The sequence below is a fragment of the Ixodes scapularis genome, unplaced genomic scaffold, assembly GCF_016920785.2.
Source record: "Ixodes scapularis isolate PalLabHiFi unplaced genomic scaffold, ASM1692078v2 PGA_scaffold6__148_contigs__length_123643588, whole genome shotgun sequence".
In the NCBI taxonomy this organism is placed as follows: Eukaryota; Metazoa; Arthropoda; class Arachnida; order Ixodida; family Ixodidae; genus Ixodes; species Ixodes scapularis.
The window spans coordinates 88,968,299-88,989,631 of NW_024609881.1; the positions used below are offsets into that span (position 1 = coordinate 88,968,299).

At 48.4% G+C, this 21,333-nt stretch overlaps 1 protein-coding gene across 1 annotated transcript in view; it reads right to left on the bottom strand.

Annotated features, from left to right (window-relative positions):
* Positions 1 to 1,071: 1,071 nt before the first annotated feature.
* The window catches only part of LOC115326481 (neprilysin-like), a 33,079-nt gene continuing 12,817 nt past the window's right edge, over positions 1,072 to 21,333 (bottom strand). The window contains exons 2-3 of the mRNA XM_040209042.1: positions 4,058 to 5,719; positions 1,072 to 1,419 (exon numbers count right to left, since the gene is read on the bottom strand). Coding sequence (XP_040064976.1) covers positions 1,072 to 1,419; positions 4,058 to 5,719 — 2,010 coding nt within the window. The remainder of the gene's footprint in view (positions 1,420 to 4,057; positions 5,720 to 21,333) is intronic.

The window sequence follows — 21,333 nt, forward strand, 5'->3', positions numbered from 1 at the left end:
GAACAGAGTCGCTATAGCTAGCGCTGAAAGTGCTGTCCAAAATATTTTACATTTTAACTGTTTTTTTTTTAATTCTAAAAATATATTGAATTCGAAGGATTCTACTTTTAAAAAGGAAAATTCGGACTCATTATTTTTCAGTCAGCTCTCATTTGTCATCTCTTTTTCGCAGTGTGTCCCGAAAAACCACACGTACCATCGCGAACAATTTGAGCTCCAACAGTCCTTCACCCTTTTTGGCATACGTGCCAGTTTTTGGCGGAGCTGTTGTCCGACCTGGAAAGAGAATGCCAAGTTTAGGCCACATAATTTTGACGTTTTGTCAAGTTAAGAAATAACATTTCTTGTGGAAATCGCAGACGCCAAAAAAGGTTCCATCGGCTGTTTCAGCTCATGTTGCCCGCGGATTCCCCTATTACTTTCCTTTAAGCGCGAGACACATGGACGGCAGAATCGTCTGATCCGGCGTCCGATCCTACAGTCCGATCGCCGCTCCGAATTGCGCACGCGACAGTTAGAGGCACACGCTGCCGACCTTGCATGCGACACGACGATCCGTTCGGCTTTGCCCAGGAGATCCAAGCGCTTCAGCTCCGTCCCTGTTCTCTACAGTGTACGATCTCTTGTGCCAGATTGACGGTGCAGCTCCCACGAGCGAACGTAGGAGCACGTTCTCGCTAGCGCGTGCATCCTTTGCTGAGGCCATCTTTCTCGAATGGGTTAGCGGGACTCACGAGTCCGGCTTCTCGTCGCCCGTTTCGTTTTCTTCTTCGTCCCGCCATGTCCAGTACGTCATCATGACGTTCGCGCTAGCTGTGCCATCATTGGCTGAGCGCTTCCGACAGTCCGTCTACCATGCGAAACTATGTGGCACGTTGGACGCACGCCGGATCGCCAAACCAACGTCTGAAGCGACCACATTTTTCGGATCAGGCAGTCGTATTGCCGAATTGGACGTCAGATCGAATGATTTTTTCGCCCACGTGTCTCGCGCTTTACTTACAACACAAGGCGTCTCAGAGCTTGTAGATTTATATGCCCCCGAAACGTGACGACGCCTGTGGGACGATCTCAATCAAAGTATGTGCATTTCTGCGGCGGATTCATGTAAGAGTCGTCCGGGCACTCGAAGGCGTTCGTGAAGGCTCCCAGGTGCCTCAGTGTCTCAGTGCAGTAGTCTCCTTGTCCACACATCGTCTTGCAGTGGCTATAGAAGAACACTTGATCGTGCGGATAGTTCTGGAGATATTTGTAACCGGACGATTTTTCGCCTCCAGCGGCCAGGTAAGCGCTGAATGCGACTTGCACGGCGGCAACTTGCATGAGCACTCTGTGGTCAACGTCACCGCACGCCGACTTTGCTCGAAGACGTTCTGTGACATTGTCCATTGGGTTCCAGGATAATTTAACCTGGCTATCCTGCGCAAATAACGCAATAGGAAGTTTGTTTAAAATTCGAATTGAAGTGCAGCAGTAATACTAGTGATAATATGGACGCAGCAACGACGGTCAGTTAAAGCATAGTCACACCAGTCACACTAATAATAAGTAAGCCTGCAGAGACTTTCTGAAGGCGTGCTTCCTCTTTCTATGACAGTCCCTTCATTAAAAAAAAAAAACTGCCTGGAAACGTTCTCGAAGCAATCACATGTGTAAAAAGAAGTCTGGCGAATTGCTCTGCAATTTTGCTGCATACGTAAAGCGTTTTAGCATCACGGGACATCAGTTCACGTGACGTCAAATTCCCCGGTCTAATTTAGCGGGAAAACTGAATTGGTTTGTGGGTCCCTGGGCGTTAATTTTGCCGCTAAATTTAGCGGAGAAATTCACATTACGTGTCCTGACGTCACGCGACCTCTGCACCAGTTAATTTTTTCCAGCTAAATATAGCGGACAAAGCTTAAAGACGTTTACAATCCCATGTAACCCTGAATTAGAGCGCAGCTCTTGAGAAGGAGGAGGGAAGGGTACTGAGGAGAGAAGGTGGAAAGCCACCCTATACTAACATGGGTGTGGATCGGCGTATGCTTAACGCAAGTCGCAGAAAATGCACATCTTTGGTGAGAGCATCGCGTGTAAATTTGGCGGGAATTTAGCTGGGATGTTTTTCCCCTTACTTTAGCGGGGAATGTTTTCCACTAGATTTAGCTGGGAAATCCTTTCCGCCAAAGTAAGCGGGGAAGTTTTTTTCGCTAAATTAAGCAGGGAAATTTTTTTCGCTAAATTTAGCCGGGGATTTTTTCACTAGATTTACCGGGAAAATATTTTACGCTAGATTTAGCGCTGAATTTTTTTGCTCGTGACGTCACACGTGACGTCACTGGTGACGTCACTGATGACGTCGCCAATTAAGAGGACGATGATGTCATCACGTTGACGTCACGCGACATCACTGGTGGTCCTTGTGATGTCACATGACGTCATCGCGATGACGTCATCGTCATCAGTGACGTCACGCGAGCCATAATGCACCACGCGGTTACGCCGTCGGCGACCTCGACGCTGCTCAAGCCGGAAACGGGCGCCTAAGAGCTCCGCTCTAAAACTGAATTGGTGCGTAGGTCTTTGACGTCCCATAATGCAACACTGCGCGCGTGGCATTATGGGACGTCACACGGCACGGCTTCACAAAATCCGCGGCAACCAGCAAAAAAGAAAAAAAACTTTCACGTGAAATAATAATTATTTTTTATTATTGTCGTTCATTTTACATTTATGTTCATAAGTCCGAGTGCAGTCACCGGATTGTACCAAGATCTCATAAAAAAGAAAGCCGATGTTCTGAGATGTTTTGCACCACTAAAAGAGGCGCCCTTGAGGGCAGGGATTGGACCGGACTGCGGCGTCAGCGTTGAGAAGGACTCGTGTTTGCAATGATTGAACGACAGTTCCAGCCGAACACAAATGTAGCATCCGTGTCCATTCTATGCCCCTGTGGTGGCCTGTTTCAGTGCCGCAGTAAATATCCACCACCGTGGGGGTTTCGCTGTGACTCGGGGTGAGCGAATACAGCATTGAAACACATAGCGCACCGTCGTGCCTAAGCCCGAAACTAGGAGGACAACTGCTACGTAGAGGGTTCGCTGCCGAGAAGGCGACGAACAACGGAGCGCTTTTCGATGCCAACCACTATTCGCGAACCTCTAGCTAGAACAGACGGAGTCATGAACACGCACCCACCGAAGGCGAGAAGTCGCGCCACAATTCACCAGCCATGATTTTTTCATCCGAGAGTAGCGTGCGTACTGAAAGACTAGGAACTCCTCGACGAAGAACAATTGGCGGTATTTGATTGGTTCACTCGGGTCGCGTAGCATTGACTGCGCCCAGACTCGAGGTGAAACAAATTGCGGGAGAATGCGTAGGCTAATAACGATCCTCCAAAATTATACCGTGCAATCAACTTTTAGTATAAGCCCTACATTTCGGTCGTTATCACCGATTATCGGCGTGTCGGGACTAGAAACCGATCTAGACTCCGATAACCAAGACGAAGACCAAGACGTCATGACGAAGCAAGTTCGGTGCTGCTCGACTGGTTCCGTCGGCTAGTAGCCTTGGCTGCGGTCGAACGTAATGTGAAACGCACTACGAGCCAATTTTGACACCGGTAAGATAATATAACTGAAATAATAAAATGTCGTTTTTTTTGCAAGTTGTCTTCTAAGTATTGGTAAGCGCTAGCAGGTTCACTCGGGGGCGTTTCTGACGTATTGTTAGTGCGTCTTAACTTATAACGAAGACTATAAGCATGGCAGCGTCCTGATCTACATCTGTTCTCTACCGGAGGAACCCTATTGAGAAAGGCGACAAACGGCTTTTTCTAACAAAGTTTTCACCGAAAATTGTGAGCAGGAATCCCAACCCGATGACCATGACACACCAGTGTCACAAGGGTGTTCACTGAATCACGTGACGCTATCGCCCTTCTCATTGGTTCAACGGATTAAACGAGGTCAAATGACTGATGCTCCAAGTACGTCGCTTGCCGCTATACGTTTAGGAGCTTCCGAAAGTGTAGGTAATTCTGCTTTAAGATGAAAAGATAGTTACTTACCTTACAGTCTAACGCTTTGACGACCTGCAACGCAATGAGGGCACCCAGTCCTCCATAGTTCATTGACTGCAACCCGTTCTCGTAGAAGGCGGGCGGGTTGAACACGCTCTGGGTGACGAAGATGGTATTCTGCCACATGTCGTACTCTACGACAGAAGAGCTTGTCACAGGTCTTCGGAGTAGCGTGTCGTTCAGCGGCCAGCCCGATGCGTTTTTGTGGGCTTTAGCAGTAGCCATCCAGAGCCTTATGAAAGATCTTTCGCTCAAAGGGTGCGACCTATACATGGTCTCAAAATAATCTCGGTTTTTCTCGCCACTGTCGGATTCAGGAATTTGTGGTCGCTGAGATATCTGCCTGACGACTTCTTTGACACCCTCTCGGCTGCCTTCCTCAAAGGCCCAGGTCTTGTTTCTCTCTAAAAGTGAAACTGTATGTTCGATTATCTCCTGCGGAATTCTCGTATCTTTACCGCCCCGCTCTTTGGCGAGTTTTCTTTCCATAAACAATAGATTCCTGTAATGGTTTTCTACTTCGGCGTAGCAGTCGTAAGCGAGATAACTCTCTGGCGATTTTTCGTAGGCGTGCAGAGCGCTCGATGCCTCGGACGCAGCAAGAATAAGGTATTCTTGAACGAACCACCAGCCGAGGTGGTCAAGAAGTTCGGCGTGGCTGAATTGATGAAAGAGCATGTTTATGTCAATCAGAAGCTGTTGGTCTTCGAGGAGTACCTGATCATCTGGAACGATCTTGTAGGAACTCAAATGTAGGTTGAGATAGGTAATCCAGTGCGCATCTCTCGAAATATTCGGTGTCAGTTTCTCAATTTGGTGAATCGGAATTATTATTGGCTTTGGTGGAATATTCGGAACAAGGATGTTAAGAATGTCATCTTCGTTTTTAAGTAGTGTCACCAAGTCGCTTTTGTTCACTCCCTCGGAATATAGGATGTCGTAAAAGCGCTTTGCGTAAATGATGTCCGACATTTTGCTCTTCACGTGAAGCATGCGCTCTCGAGAAAACTTAGCTTTGCCTGAGCGCGAAAACGAAATACGGTTCCTTGTGCCTGGCAGCACGGTGGGAAAACTGATCTCAAACCAGAACACGACCCCCCAATTGATGTAGAAATCTAAGACAACATCAAGAGGATGTCTTGACGCGACTGCTTTATCTGGCCTATACAAACCTCGCTCTCGCATAAATATTCTCATATCTTCTATTTCACTCTTTCGCGTGTTCTTGCAGCTGGCGAACAAAGCCTCCGCCTTCTTCGTGACAGGAAAATTAAATATCCCGCTCCTCATGTAGAGCGCCCCGTTCTTTAACCATTTCGTCATCATGTATTGCTCTGTGCTGGATACCATCACGTCGGTCCACTTGGTGTTACCGCAGACGTGTTCCGTGAAGTTCTCACATGGATCCACGCTGGCGTCCATTCCTTCTTGGAGCAGAAAATTGTGCTGAACGCAGTCTATTGTGGTGCACATCTCGTTCGTTTGGGTACGGGGATGGGCTCGTATCTTGCTTGCGTAAACGGCGAAGAATGCTACGACTCCGATGAACACAAGAAAGCACAAGGAAGCCGCAATTTTTTTTAAAGTGCCCGCTCTTTTGGTTTCCTCTTTTTCTTTCTCTTCCTTTCGCTTCTTGAACTGGGCCTCCGCCTGAAACCAGCGACGCAGGGTTGGAGTTTAAATATAATTCTTACGCTTCGTCGCCTTATGTGCCTCCTCTACGCGGGACCTCCCATGCCTAGATGTGTCGGGAAGTTTCTGTCCCAAGCGTTATACTGACTATTCTAGAACTTTTAAAACCCGCACTATACCTTTACTTGAGTAGGACAGCTGATGATTTTCTTGGCAACTGCGATGACTAACGTAGGAGTGAACAATCCTCTGTATGAAATATTTTCAGGATTAAGAAACATACGAGCTAGTCGAGAGGCGATCAGGCTTGAGCTGCTCATGTCGCGCAGAGAGGTCTGGATACGTTAAGCTGTTCCAAAAGAGGCTACAATAAACTGCCGCCTTCGTGATTGTCGCAATGCCGCAGTCGGTTGTATAGCTTTGCATTGCGACATTCACCCCTCTCGGCTGCCACGAAACCCGGCCAGTTCATATTGAATCTGACTGTACATAGCGGTGACCTTTGATGGTGATGGGATATATGCAGCTATTGCAAACTAGAGATGTCCAATTTTCATCCTTCTTAAACTCTAGTCGGATTTCAAGCTAACATTAAGACACTTTTTAATGGTCACTGTAGCCAGAAACCAAACAAAAATTATATCCGGACAACCGTAAAGGATAATCCTGGAGAATAAAGCATGATACTAAACCAAGCAATAAATAGCTTCGTGCACTCTCACCTCACGCCTAATAAAATCACAAAGAAGGGAAATTGATATTAAGATCCCCAACCGCGAATATGTAATCATAGCCTCCTGTGTACCACAAGGACTGTCTAAAATACACGCACCATTCGCGATTCGCCAGCTATCATTTCCAGAGTGAGCCGCTTTTTCATACGCAAACAAACAGTGTGGACGATGGGAGTAAGTCTCAGGGATCCTTCTGTATTCTTGGCGGAGTTGTCCGCATTTGGGGAGGTAGGTGTCGCTCGCATTTATTTAACTAGTTCCTTGTTTTTTGCACACCCGACCCTTACCTTCACCCGACTCTAATAGGCCGATCTCACCAGCCTGTTGAACTATGCCACCGCTGCAGCAATGCATCGAGGGAACTTTAACTATTCTGCTCGTGGGACGACGCAGCTGGAGCTCTGCGCGTGTAAAGCACGAGACGGCACGAGCCCTCTCGTGCACTGCCTTCTGCCTCCTATGGACAGATGTTATGGCACTGTCACCCATGCGGTGAACGCTTAGTAAGTTCGGTTTCCGACTGTTTTGTACCCGCGTGCAGCGTAGGCTCGAAAACAACTATGCGGGCGCTGTCGTTTCACGAAATCGAAGCGACATCAAGAACCATAAAACGTCACCGGAGCTGATACCCATGAAACATTAGGTTCCAGATTCAGTCACCGCTTCTGCTCACCAATTTCCAAGAGACACTTTCTTTCGGTGAACTTTAGAATAAGCCTGACGTTAATCGTATTCGTGTACCCTGCTTCTGCTTTACTCGAAACCCAGTTCTACCTAAAGCCTCCCTGTATTCAAAGCTAGACCATCCCATGTCCCCTTCCATGACTACTTTCGGTTCTCATCAGCAAGCTCCCAGTGCGGACCTTTGCTCCTCTCTCTCTCGCAGGTCCAGATAGTGACGTGTGCCTAACGGCTGGCACAGTGCGTCGATCATTGCTAAATGTGAGCCCCGACACAGTTAGCATCTTCTCAACTGCCCGGATTAAGTCGTGGTGGTGATAACCTCATAGGGCCATGATCTTATCAATTCGAATGCATATAATGATGCACCAATTTCTAAACATCCTGAGATTAAGGAGAGAACTAGAAAAATCTAAGTGAAATTGAAAGGAAAAATAATGACTGGAAGCAACATCTTTTGACATTATTTTCCTTTCTCTACGAATATCGATACCGCTCGGTTTCTACCGAGTCTCAGTCGGTTTAGGTAATTATAAAATAACACCAACTCGCCTCCGCCATCACTGTTTTGTCACCTTCTGATCCTTGCCTGGATCCTTGCCTCAGCAAGACATATGTAACTTAATTGCTTGGCCATCTGAGAAATCTAAATTTTCATCATAGCTCTTTTTTCTACTATTTGAAATGGTTTTACACTACAGTCTACTATATTCATTTACTCGGAATATCGCAAGGACTTTTAAATAGGCAGGACCTGGCGTGACTTCATGCCCAGGGACGCCGCAATAAGAACCCAATCCCAGACTGCCTCGCGCACCGACGCGCTCTCATCAAAAATTCAACCAAGCTCCCACCGTCTGCTCTCCACTCGGTCGTTATGCTTAGGCTACGTCTGCTCCGTGCTTGCGGTCTGCTTCGTCTCTTCGCTGTCGCGGCTGGCTTTCGATTTGATCGGCGCACCAAAGATGTTTCGATGCGAACCCGCAATCTCATCACGGCGGAGTGAAACCAACACCTTCTGGGAGCAGAGTTTGTACGGCTCTCTCAACCCGCGGTGCCATTCTCAGCCTTCGTGCGTATGACGACTGACACGCGATCGCTTTCCAATGCCGCGCTATGACGACTCGTTCTGTACAACGCTCCAGGCGCTGCGTCGAGAGCGTCCGCTGTACGCCGACTTCCTACTGGTCGGGCAAGTGTTGGGCTCCAAATCTCGCCTGTTCGACATTGTTTCAGAGGACGCCACCATGAAATTATGGGGCAAACAACAGCGTTGCCACGGGAATGCCATGGCCACGAGGGTTGTTTGCCCCAAAAATCAATGGCGGTACCCATTGACGACCTGAGCTCCGCATTGGTTGAGAAGAGCTTGTGGCTCGGCCTATTTCCGTTACACCTCGCTCCGTGCATTTGACATAAGGACGCCACCTGCTGCCCATTATAACTTTCTTGGAACATTGTGTATATCTCTAGCAAATTTACATATACTGGCGTACACTGCGCGGCACTGTTATCACGAACATGACATTAATATTGTTTAATATATGTATCTCAAAAATATTGTCAGGCATCGTATTTTACCTCTTAGGCGCGCGCACTAAGTGAGCAGTTTACATCACGTAAATGGCTTGTATGACAGCAGTTCCGTATTTTAGAAGAATAAACTGTAATCGACCATTCGCACAAGAGATATTGCGAATTGGTCATAGTCAAAGTAGCAGTGAGGAGCTTACAAGCAGTGCAAGGATTTCGCTATGGGACAGTGGCGCCTGCGTCGGCAGTTATATGAAGCAAACGCAGCGGCACGAAAGCGTGGAAGAAGCTGCGATTCTGCAGGCTTGATCGGTATAGAGCACTCTATCATGTCGTGCTATCTTTTTGGACCAAGACATGACTCGATGTCCAAGCAATGTTGAGTCCATTTGTCCTTCCACCTAAACCACCACATTCCTCTCAAAATTCACATGACGATTCTGAGAAAGAATGATGGAGCAATGACTACGTCGACGATACCTCATACAACAAGGGATGGCTTAAGTTGCAACCTTCTGCGTTCGTAACTGCGGAAGACTTCAAACTTTTTCGAAATAAACCTCTGCGCCGTGAAACTGCGGAAGTCGAGACGAGAGCGTGGGGGGATGTCAGAATGCCAAGCTCTGGTTGGAATGATCAGTGGGTAAGCCTAAAGCCAGATGCATATTTTATCTATGTTGCACTCGTCAAACGCGTTAGAACGCTGTACACCGGCGTCCTGCATTTAGCTCTCGCACTTGAATGCGTTTGACCAGTGCAGAGAAGACAAAGGCAGTTTACTTTAGGTCTACCCACTAATCATTCGAATCGGGGCTTGGCGTTCTTGTGCCCCCGTGCCCTCTCGTCTCCTGCTTTCCCCCAGTTTCTCAGGTCACGCCAGCGGATGGCAGAAATTCCAAAGTGTACCAATGAGTTTCAGCTAGAAGGCAGGACTAGAATGCATGCAGACTAAGGTTATAGGTGATAGGACAGAGAAAAACTTACGAGCTCTTTCATTTGCAACAAGGACAGGCGTCGGTCTCCTCTCTTCACAGTGCCACAGCCGCTTGGAGCTGCCGCAGGAAGTGCTTGGCTTACGGGACTGGGCTGGTCATCTTGACGTTCCTCCAGGACGGGAGAAGATGGTCTCCGGAAGCCAAGGTGTCGCTTGTAGGATTTCTTTGCGCTATTCATCGTTTCGTTTCAACCTTCAGGGCGTGACCTTTTGCTTCTCCTCGAGGTTCCACTAGTGCCACAGACGTCACAGCAGGTGCGATATTAACTTCTTTTTTCTTCTTCGGGCTCGAATCAGCCGCGAGAATTATGGAAGTACCTGTTAACAACTATAGCGACCAAGGGTGCCTCAATGCCCTTCTATTTAGGGTGATGCCACCCTCTGTAGTACCCGATGCCGACGACAGGCGCTCACAGGGAAAATACAAAGATATCGACAAAAACAAATTCTCGCCATAGCGTAGTCAGCGCCAGATACGCGTGCAAGGACACGCTCTTTCACGCGCTTCTGAACAAAAAAGAATAATCAACCCGTGGGACAAAATGGCCGGATGTCTCCACCCTAATCAAGGCGCACATGAAGGCACCCTACAGCGACCTATACGGATCACCATTTTCCGACAAATATGGCGACCGAAAACCGATCTTGCCGTGCCATGTGCCAGCTAACCGCGCGACGCTCTAGATTACGCGGACAAGTTTTAACTTCAATGTGGTTTGCTTCGAGGTTTTTCCACTACATTCAAAACTTGTGCCGGTGTGTTGGCGCAAGCGCGTTTCTGGGGGCTTAACCTTCTTCAGGGAAAGCGATGGAGGGAGTACCTGCTGACCTTCGTCCGCGCTTATGAACGTTGATAAACGGGCAATATCTGGTTCACGCGGTTTCATTGCTTGCGTTCGGAGTGACCTCCGCAACAGGAATATACGACAGTAAACAAAAGAGTCACTGAGATATCTGTTCTCCCTACCGAACACGAAAAGCAACGCAGGGCGCACCTAATTTGTAAGCTCATTATGAGTCACGGTTTTCCCTGAGGCCCTCTCCTTGCGGCTGCTTATTTTTTTTTTCCTTGTTGATGTGGACGCAACTAACGTAACTTCCGTCACTTTACCTCGGTGGCCGTCGCGCTAACCGTCAACAACTTAAGCGTGTTTCACATGCACCGGTTTTGGCCCTAGAGCGGCGCGATTTCTGCCGCCGCGGCGCTCCGGCCAGCACCAGCGGTTGAGCGGCACGAGCGCCGCGACGGCAGAAATCGCGCCGCTCTGGGGCAGTCATGGGCACGTTACCAGTAAAAAGTAACAGTGTTACAGTTACAGTTACCTAGGGGGAAAAAGTAACTCTGTTACAGTTACAGTTATCGGATTAAAAAAGTAACGTGTTACAGTTACAGTTACCGCAGAAAGAGTAACGCCGTTACTTTCTCGTTACAGTACCAAAATTGGACACAAGAAACCATAAACCAAAAAAAATATTTTTTTTTTTGTTTACAGTGCTCATCACAGTGCTGCGACAAACATCACAGCACTGTGATGTTTGTCGCAGTCGTTGTCAGAACAGAAAAATATTCGCGATACGAGGGCCAAGGTAACGGCTGCTCCGTGTCGGAAGACATGACTGCCTGTCAGGATGGCTTGAGCGCTATCAAGAATAAACAGGCTGAACGCGCACAGTAACCTCTGCTTGAGATTTCCCAATAAACTGACAAGTGATAGCTGAAGAATAGTGGCCATTTTTGAACCGTCTGGTTAAACTGGCCTCTGCGCAAACCAATCGCATTCCCGCACGTGGCTCAGCCCCCAAAAGTTTTCACCAATAGGCGACAGGGTACAAGCTTTCGGACATACGTTGCGTTAGATGGACCTCCCGCGTCAGTGAACATTTTCGTTTATTTTTCACTCCGAAACCAAAGAGGACACAGATGGTCACATAATTACCTTATGGGATATACTCGAAAGCAGGCTTAAATATAGCAGGTCAAACAGCTTTGGAAGAATATAGGGGGAAAGGAGACAAAGTGAGGCCTTCTGGTGCTCTACGTGTGTACGACGACCACCGCGGCGCCTCTGTCTCAAACGCCAACTGTGGAAGATCAGTCCGCACACGCGCCTCAAAACAGCAATTTCTCTCTCTTAAAAACACGTGTTTTCCGGGTAATCGCTTCAGCTGGAGCACTGCAGAGAATCCACAACAAAACGTCTATTGGAGTATTTCTTGGGGCTGTCAGCGGGAAAGGCAATTTACTCGAGCGGTTCCGAAGAGAAAGAATAAGTTAAACAAGCGCCGACTTTCCGCCTAATATGGGGACGGCTTCCTTGGAAACTCATAGCGAAGAGGGAGCGGCGACCGGCTGGGTGTAAAAGCGACGTACAGCGCGGACATATCTGACAAAGAGGAAGGGAGAGGGGGAAGGGCAGACACAGCCCAGACGGAATACTCGGAGACATGTCGCATGACCACCGACACCCGCAGACGGTCCCCACAGAAGAAGATTGAGCCAAAGTCGGTGAAACACACATTGTTTGCCTCCCCTACCACCGCAGGCGCCGCTTCCTTAATCTCCCGGTTTCGTGCTCGCTCGTCCGTCTCGTCTATGGTCCGTCGTGGGCAAAACGAGGCAATTTTTTTTGTTTGTTCAATTTCTTTTTTTTTTGTCAGCCAGGAATTTTAATTTTATAGTAAAAAGTAACTGTAACGGCCTAAACAGTTACAGTTACCCAATAAAAAAGTAACAGTGTTACAGTTACAAGTTACCAGTATTAAAGAGTAACGCGTTACAGTTAAAAGTTACCGAAAAAAGTAACTAGTTACCGGTAACGCGTTACTAGTAACTAGTTACTGCCCAAGACTGCTCTGGGGCCAAAATCGCTGCATGTGAAACACCCTTTACAGACACGGAGACCGTAAACGACGAGCAGAAAAACACAAAAGCACCAGTTGCGCCCTGTTCACTGTTTTCCCGCTAGGTGCTCTATTTTTTAGTGAAGCCCTGGAGTCGCGGTTTGTGTAAACTCAAAGAAGTGAGCAACTGCTCCTTGCACTGACGCCACATCGCACACTTTTGAACACCAAGTAAAAGGAGGAGAGGGAGTGCTGCTTTTGTAAGAATCTTGAGTGAGAGGTTATCTTCTATAATCTTCTGGGGGAGAATAGCGACGCCTGTGCTAATCCGGGAGGCACAAAGGAGGATCCTGATTAGAGGGGAGCTCCTTCTTCTTCTCTTCTCTGGAGGGCATCGGAAATGACGTCATGTGCAAGGGGCCTATACTTACGACCACGTCACAGGCGAGTGCCACAGCGCCCCTAGAGACCGCACTGGTTGGCATTCCTGCCGAAAGGTGGCGGTGCGCCTCAGCTGTTCTGCTATGGAGCTTGTATTTTAGAATTTCCAACTTCTTGATCGGGGTCATGTGGTTTATTGGACGCATTTACAACACGATCTGCGAGGAGGTTACGAAAGCGTTTATCGTCTGGAAAGGTCTCCGCCTTTCCTTCTGCATTCCTCCTCGCCACACAAAAACGCATGCGCAGTTGCGACCGATCACCACAGGACGTGTCCACCGCTAAAGGGGCCATGAAAGGAATTTAGGCCTGAGATAAATGATTCTAGATTGGGACTCAATCGTAAAATGTTTTGTGGACCAAAAAAGAAAAGAGTAGAAAGTCAAAAGCTGCAGCTTTTTGGTACGAACATTTGCATATATAGTGGACTATTCGTACCTTCAAAAGCTCTCCGCTTTTCACTACAATACATCCTCAGTCCCCAATCCACGTAAGCGTTACCCAAAGCACGTGAGCCAACCCCAGCTAACGCATTGGACAAGATAACTGCGTCAGTCAGACGTGCGCACTCGTGAACAAACATTCCACCGACGAATATTTACATTCGCGTTAGTAGCCAAGTAGTGCCTTGACGGAACATTTCTCTTTCGAATGACAAGTTCTATGGTGTGCTTAAAGAGCATAGTGTAAGATTGGAATAATCGCACCGGTGCGCAAGCATGTCACGACCTCGTGTATATTCAATTCGCTTTTGATATGAGAATTAAAGCTAATAAGAAAAAAGTAAAAAAAAAGTGAAAGCCGTTTACAACTCCCAAAACGCCTAATTAGAGCGCAGCTTTTGAGGAGGAGGAGGCAAGGGTACTGGGGTGGGGATCAACTGACCGGAGGGGGGTCACGGGGCGATGACAATGCCGATGATGTCATCAGTGACGTCACTGATGACGTCATCAGTGACGATGACGATGCGGATACCGATAACGTCATTAGTGACGTCACTGATGACGTCACCAGTGATGATGACGATGACGATGCAGATGTTAGTGACGTCATCTGTGATGATGACGATGACGATGCGGATGCCGGTGACGACATCAGTGACGTCACTGATGACGTCATCAGTGATGATGACGATGACGATGCGGATGCCGGTGACATCATCTGTAACGTCACTGATGACGTCATCAGTGATCATGACGATGACGATTCGGATGCCGGTGACGTCATCGGTGACGAGGACGTCATCGGGGGGGATCACGTGACCTTGGGGGGTCACGTTACCTCAGGGGAGTCACGAGACCTTGGGGGGTCACGTCACTTTGGGGTGACCTTGCGAGGGGTCACGTGACCTTGGGGGTTACATGACCTGGGGGTCACGTGACCTTGGGGTGTCCTTGGAGGTCATGTGACCTTGGGTTGATTTTGGCTACGCCGACGGCGAACGCCCCTTTCCGGAAGAGGAAATTGTTTTAATATATTTTTTTTACTTTTAAAGCCTAGGTGGGAGACCAAAAGCGTCGGTGTGGTCGTTTTTCCAAGGTTCATCAAAGGTAACAAGAGTAATGTCAGGTTGTTATTATTGACGGTGGTTTTGAGAAGACAGTGACTCGTAGCTTCCATCGTACACCCATAGAGTTATTATAGTACACGCTAAAGGTGCAACTGGCGCTAGTGTCTACGTGACTTCCGGGTTGAAAATATAAGCAGATAAAACAAGTCTACTTTTGCAGTGCTGCTGTGCATTCCTATGGGAATACGTGCCTGGATTTTATTTCTTTGCCGGAAAATAACATGGATCACTTTTGTTGCTACGGTCGTAGCGAAAAGTTAGTACTTTATTATCATTATAAAAGTGTAATTGCTTAGTTTCAGCATTTTTCTTTAGCAGTCAAAGATGTTAAACTTACCTATATTACAGGTTCAAACCTCTGTTCCAGAGCAGGTGTGTAAAAAGGAGCATCGATTCTAAGAAAAATCAAATCTAAAGAAATGTAGAGTGTGCTCAAGGTTCGCCGGCATTCCCCTGGCACGTATACAGGGTGTTTCACGAAAGTTGGACAAACTCGATATTCCGAAAACTACGCATCGCAAAAAAAAAAAAAAAAAAAAAGCTTGTGTAGTTTTAGTTCCGGGCCAGGGGCCTTTTTAGGAAAGTTATTAAAGTCCGGGATCATTGAATTGTTAAGTATTTTTGCGTAAATAACTATTGTAATATTGTGTTTAAGGACTTGACTTAAATTAGAAAAAAAAAATAGTGCAGCCAGCTTCTGCTGCGTTGCGCGAGGACAGTGCAGCCAAGGTTGGTTGCACTATTTCTCCACGGGGCGCGGTGCCGTCGGGGCCGAACTGTGCTCCGATAGCGAACCGAAACTTAAAAATCCGTCGAATTGACTCCGTAAGTGTGACGTCATGGGTTCAAACAAACCGTTGCTAAGGTACTTGTTATGGACAAATACATGTGGCTAGGTTTCGCTGCGAAAACACGACCGTTCAAATATCAGGAGTAGCATTTAAACTTCTAAAAATCCCAGATACAGAAAGCTTGAATGTCATATATGTTTCCCCAGAAGTGTGCCGGTAATCGCTTGTTTCTGAAATATTTACGACTGCAACTTCTGGTCCTCAAGGTGCCTGCAGCAGACGACGAATGCAAGAAGTATGCAGTCTGCCACACGCCCGCCGGCCAAGCCGGCGCCGGCGTTTGAATCGTGTGAATAACGACGATATTCTGATATTGCATTTGTTTGAAATATAATGAGTTTCAGACAGTTATAAGAATTCATAGTGGAATGCGATGCAAAATATTGTTTATCGAAAGTCCGGGCGTCGATCGAGATGATTTTCTGCAAAAGATTGCCTTGCAGTGGGAACAGCACTCCAGGCGATCGGTTGAAATCCTAAACTTTGTTTGCGGACTCGCGCTATGGGAGGGTGCTTCGTACCTGGTTGTAACCATCGCGTGGAGAAATATTCTTGCCGTATCTTCAGATATCCGCAAGACCCCAAAGCGCGAGAGAACTCGATAAAAAACATAATCTGAGTTCATCACAGATTGTACTCGCATCGCGGGTTTGATAAAGATCTTCACCAAAAGAGCACATCCGCGGTATCTGATGTATACCAAGGGGCAAAAAAGCAAAATACTGCGAAGTCACGATAGACAAGCAAATCTTTAATAACCGGACAACCTGAATATTAATAATGACAAATGACTCACCTCCACGGCGTACGATTTGTTTCTCATGCTGGCCTGCACTACGCCGGTAATGCACCTCAGGTCGTCGTCTGATCTGCATGACGCGTGGTTTGATTTTACGGCATTTTTACCCCTCCGAACTTAGCTGTGTTCTTCTCAGAAAAAAGCGCACATTGCGGAGGCCTCTGCGGCCATGGCGATGCACTTGTTTGTTTTTGTCACTCGTTTACCGACACAATTTAATGAAGACGCCTGCTGCAACAGAGGCCAGCAAAACTATCGTGTCGTCTGCTACCAAAGCAAAGCGGAGTGTAATAATTCAGAAATGGCTTTAATCGCTGAATATGACACTAAGACGACAAGGACATCTTCATAACTAGATATCAAGAAGTTAGGTTGCTTACAAAAATGTATTTACTTAATTGTAAGCCAAAATCTAGCCTCACGTGGAGCCTCCATGCATTAGTCCATAGCAACGCCCCTAGCAACGGTTTGTTTGGACTCAGACGCCATGTTGTGACGTCTGGGTCCAAACAAAACAGGACTTTATCGTACAGGACTTTTATCATCCTCCTGCTCTCTTGCTCTCTGGCGTTTCTCTATTTTCAAAAATATCTAGCGTACTTGCACGCACGATCCAAATCTAGAAATTGAAGCTTTGAAGGCAGAGCAAGCATCTACGCACATATTTTTCCGCAAAAAGGGACAAGCCAGTAATTATTCATTGCACATTGGACCATATTACCTCACCTTTTCTATATTACGTGCCAGTCGGAGGCCATCAACAGCCTAACTAACGAGGTCGTCGTGAGTCGCCTCAATGAATAATACAATCCCCGAGCCATCGATATTTCAGCAAGCTACTCGTTTTTGACACGTACGCAAAAGGAAGGGGAGAACATTCGGGACTGCATCGCAGACCAGCGGCGTCTCACCAAGGATTGCGATTTTTGTGAGACCCTTAACCCGAGGCTTTGAGACCACATCGTCTGTGGCCTCCGGGATGATGACGCACGCCAATTCTTGCTTCCGCGTACGACACTGAGCTTGGAAGAGGCGGAAGATTTGGAATTTTGCCCGAGAATGCCGGCGAAAGCGTGCAGGCGATGCGGAAGACAGCTTCGCAACACGGGCGGGTGGCACACATTTCGTCCGAACTCGTCACAATAATCAGGGGCCTACCAGACGAGGCAACTGCGCAGCAGGTACACGTGCCTTTTGGTGGAGGTGTGACGCCTATCACTCAGCGGACAAATGTCGGCACCGGTGAACTGTGTGCCACAAGTGCGGGAAGAAGGGCCCCTTAGCGAGAACGTGCAAGTCTGGTCGCACCAACCAGGAAGGAGCATACGCGGTGGATCACTCTGACAAGGAAACGAGCGGGGAAGAAATGCTTTCAGCCCTGGTTGCACACAGTTCAGCCAACAGAGCCGTCGCTCGACCGATGGAAGAGGATTCGCTTTGGGAAGGCCGGAAGCTACGAATGCTTGTTGAGACTGGTTCACCCGTGAGCGTGATTCTCATCAGCGTCTTCCAAAAGCATCGCAAGTAGTGGCCCGCGTGGAGAAGACTCCCCTTCGCCTTTCGTGCTTCCTCGGTCCACTACCGGTTGTTGGCAGAATTGCCGTGAAGGTACAACACGGCCAAGCTCTGGTGAAGAGCGCGCTGGTCATTGTGAACTCTCAAGGACCTCTACTATGCGGCCGGAACACAATTCAGGCATTTCACAATGCTGGTGTGTCTCTTCTAGCTGTGGGATTGGTCACAGTGTTAACATGATCCACGCCAAAGCTACCGTGCCGAAACTCCTTGAAGAATTTGCAGATATCTTCGAGAAGAAGCTGGGCTTGTGCAAGGGACCACCTGTTAAGCTGTACAAAAATGAAGACGCAATGAACCGCTTCTGTAAGGCGCGACCGGTGCCTGATGCACTTCGAGATAAAGTTTCGGTGGAAATTGATCGCCTAGTAAAGGAGAGAGTGCTTTCCCCGGGGGGGGGGGGGGGGGGGGGGGGCGCACTTCGGAGTGGGCCATAACCGTCGTGCCGGTGGCGATTAAAAACGGGTACACGTGGCTTTGTGCAGATTATAAGGTGACTGTGAATCCGGCGACACACTTGGAGCGCTATCTTTTGCCGAAAATTGACGATATCTCTGCGTGGCTCTACGGAGGAGAGGTCTTCAGCACATTGGTTTTACGTAACGCGTACAATCAGTTTCCTCTCGACGAGGAGGCTCAGGAGATGGCAATGCTGAACCTACTCAAGGGCCTGTACTACTACAACCGACTGGTCTTCGGCATCGTGTCCGCCCCAGCGCTCTTTCAACAACGCATCGCATCGCTCCTGGAGGGACTGCCTCGTGTTGAGGTATACTTGGACGATGTCATTTTCGCTGAGAATGAGGATCACACCTCGACGCTCCGACTGCTGTTCCAGCAGCTCCGGTACAATGGACTCAAGCTCAACCAAGGCAAGTGTCAGTTCCGGGAGAAACAAGTGTCGTTTCGGGGACATAAGTTCGACGCGAAAGGCCTTCATTTTCAACGGGACAATCTCGAGGCGGTGATAGGAGCGCCAAGGCGAACATCTGTGAGCCAGCTAAATTTTTTATGGGGCTAGTGACTTATTACGCGAAACTTTTGCCTAGCTTTTCAACCACGCTGACTCCCCTGTAGCGACTGCTGGCGAAGTGAACGAAATGGAAAGGGGGGAGAGGGGTGGAACAGGAAAGCGTCTTCCAAGAGACGAAAAGTGCTATGAAAGTGGCCGATGTCTTGGTTCATTCCGACCCTCGGAAACCGTAGTGCCTAGAGTGCGACGCTTCACCGGACGGTTTGGGTGCTGTCTTGTCGCATCGCTGCCTCGGAAAAGACTAACCAATAGCGTTTCGTTCAACGACACTGTCACTTGCTGAACGCAATTACTCCCAACTAGAAAAAGGGGATAAGAGAAAACTATGTGCAATCAACCGCTGGTTGAATGCGGGTTGTTTCGTGTCCATTATGTTTTTGTATTACGTCCATTATGTAACTGTAATTGTAGGTTCAGCTGGTTTCGCCCAAATATGAATCACCAACCTTTCCCCGTTCGAAAAAGAGGGGCTGGCGTTGGTGTTCGGACTGACGAAGTCTAGAGATTATTTCTTCGGCAATCGCTTCACACTGGTTACAGATCACAAACCTCTGACGGCGTTGTTTCACCCGGAGAAAGCTATCCCTCAAATGGCGGCAGCCCGAGTCCAGAGGTGCGCGCTGCTCCTCACGGCATACCAGTACAACATTGAGTATCGGAAAGGACAGAACAATGGGAATGCAGATGTTCTAAGTCGCTTGCCGTTGCCGGTGTCCACCATGCCGGGGTTTAATGTTGATAACACTAGAGATCCTATGGAGTATTTGTTAATTGTATACTCGCGGTTTGGATGACAGGACTTTGTCGACACAGCAGATTGCAACCCTAACGAAGGATGACAAAAAACTTCAGCGAGTAGAGTGGTGGATCCAGTGTGGGTGGCCGTCAAGTTTAAAGGCCTGTTCACACATACAGCGGAGCGCTAAGTTAGCGCTACGTGAGCGCTCCAAGGAGCGCTCATGTGGCGCCTCCTGGCGCGTGACTTAGTTCTAACACAGCGCGCGATTAGCGCTTCTGTAGCGCTTTGTTAGCGCTCCAGTAGCGCTTTGTTAGCGCTCCAGTAGCGCCTTGTTATCGCTCCAGTAGCGCCTTGTTGGCGCTCCAGTAGCGCCTTGTTAGCGCTTCAGTAGCGCCGTGTTAGCGCTTTAGTAGCGCTTCTTGTACCGCGGTGCTGCGGATTACCGCGTGCACTGCGGTTCCGGTTCCTGTGCTTGGGTGTGAATCAGCAGCACCATGGCGGACATGTGGGATGCTGAAATAGAAATGCGACCAATGCTCTATACATACGCGATTAGTGCATATGTGTGTGGACGGCTTAGCGCCCAGAAGAGCCTTCTGGGTGCGCGACATCTTTCGCCACCGAGATACCGACAGGTATGCCTAGTGAACCTTGTTCCTAGGCTGAGGGACCGAGACACAGAGCTCTTTCGAAGGCGATTATTTTTACCTGCATGTCTTTGAAACCAGGGTCACGAATATCGAATAGAAAGCGATGAGGTCGTACCCAATCAATTTGTCGCTCAAAGTCCATGACTCTGGGTCGCCTGCCCGACCCTTTGCTTGGGGAGCGGCTATTTTACTTCCTCTTCTTTCAATGCCAAAGGAAAAACAACAACAAAGGAATCGCCGTGCACGCGCTGTTCCGCAGCAGCAAGCACGGCACAAGGAGCGTGCACGAGAGCGCTAACAGAGCGCTTCTGTAGCGCTAACAGAGCGCTAACAAAGCGCTTCTGTAGCGCTAACAGAGCGCTAACAAAGCGCTTCTGAAGCGCTAACAGAGCGCTACTGAAGCGCTAACCGAGCGCTACATCACGCGCTAGGAAGCGCCACATGAGCGCTCCTTGGAGCGCTCACGTAGCGCCACATTAGCGCTCCGCTGCATGTGTGAACCGGCCTTAAAGGAGCTGTGCAACGATATTCAATTGGAATGTTTTTTTCTCTTTACACGAGCTTACTGGCACACCTGGGACTCAAGGATACTCACACGCAACGCCATTGGGCAAGAAACTCCTTTGTTGCGGTGTAATTTCAAGGACAAAAGCGATCATTTTCATTCAATCTCTCCTTCGCAAAATTTGATGACGTAACTCGGGAATCGCAGTACACCCAAGTGACGATATTTGAATGCGGTTCGTAGATTGTACCCGAGCATTCCGTGGGCACTCGACTTGGGCTCGTGACAATTGCTAGCTCGAAAAGCATTCGGGTTGTGACCCGTGTCCAATCGCTGCAACGACAACAGCCAAGCCATAACAATGTCTGGAACTCAGCGCGTGTCCTACGCTTTGCCAACCCCAGCGCGTGGCTATGATCAACACTGGCGGCATATAATCGGCTCCAGATCACGTGGCCGCTTGTTCCGGCTGCGAGTTGAGGGGGTGAACGCTGCTCGTTTTTCTTAAATTTTTTTCTGGGACTTCTATTGCGTGGGGTGAAAAACGAACGCGTGTTTCATAGGTCATTAACGTTAGGGATCCGTTTTAAGCGGTATTTGTGCACAGTACAAAAATTGTTGCATCGCTCCTTTAAGCAGAAAGGAGCAGCCACTGTTGCCGTATTTTTCACGCAGAGATGAACTTT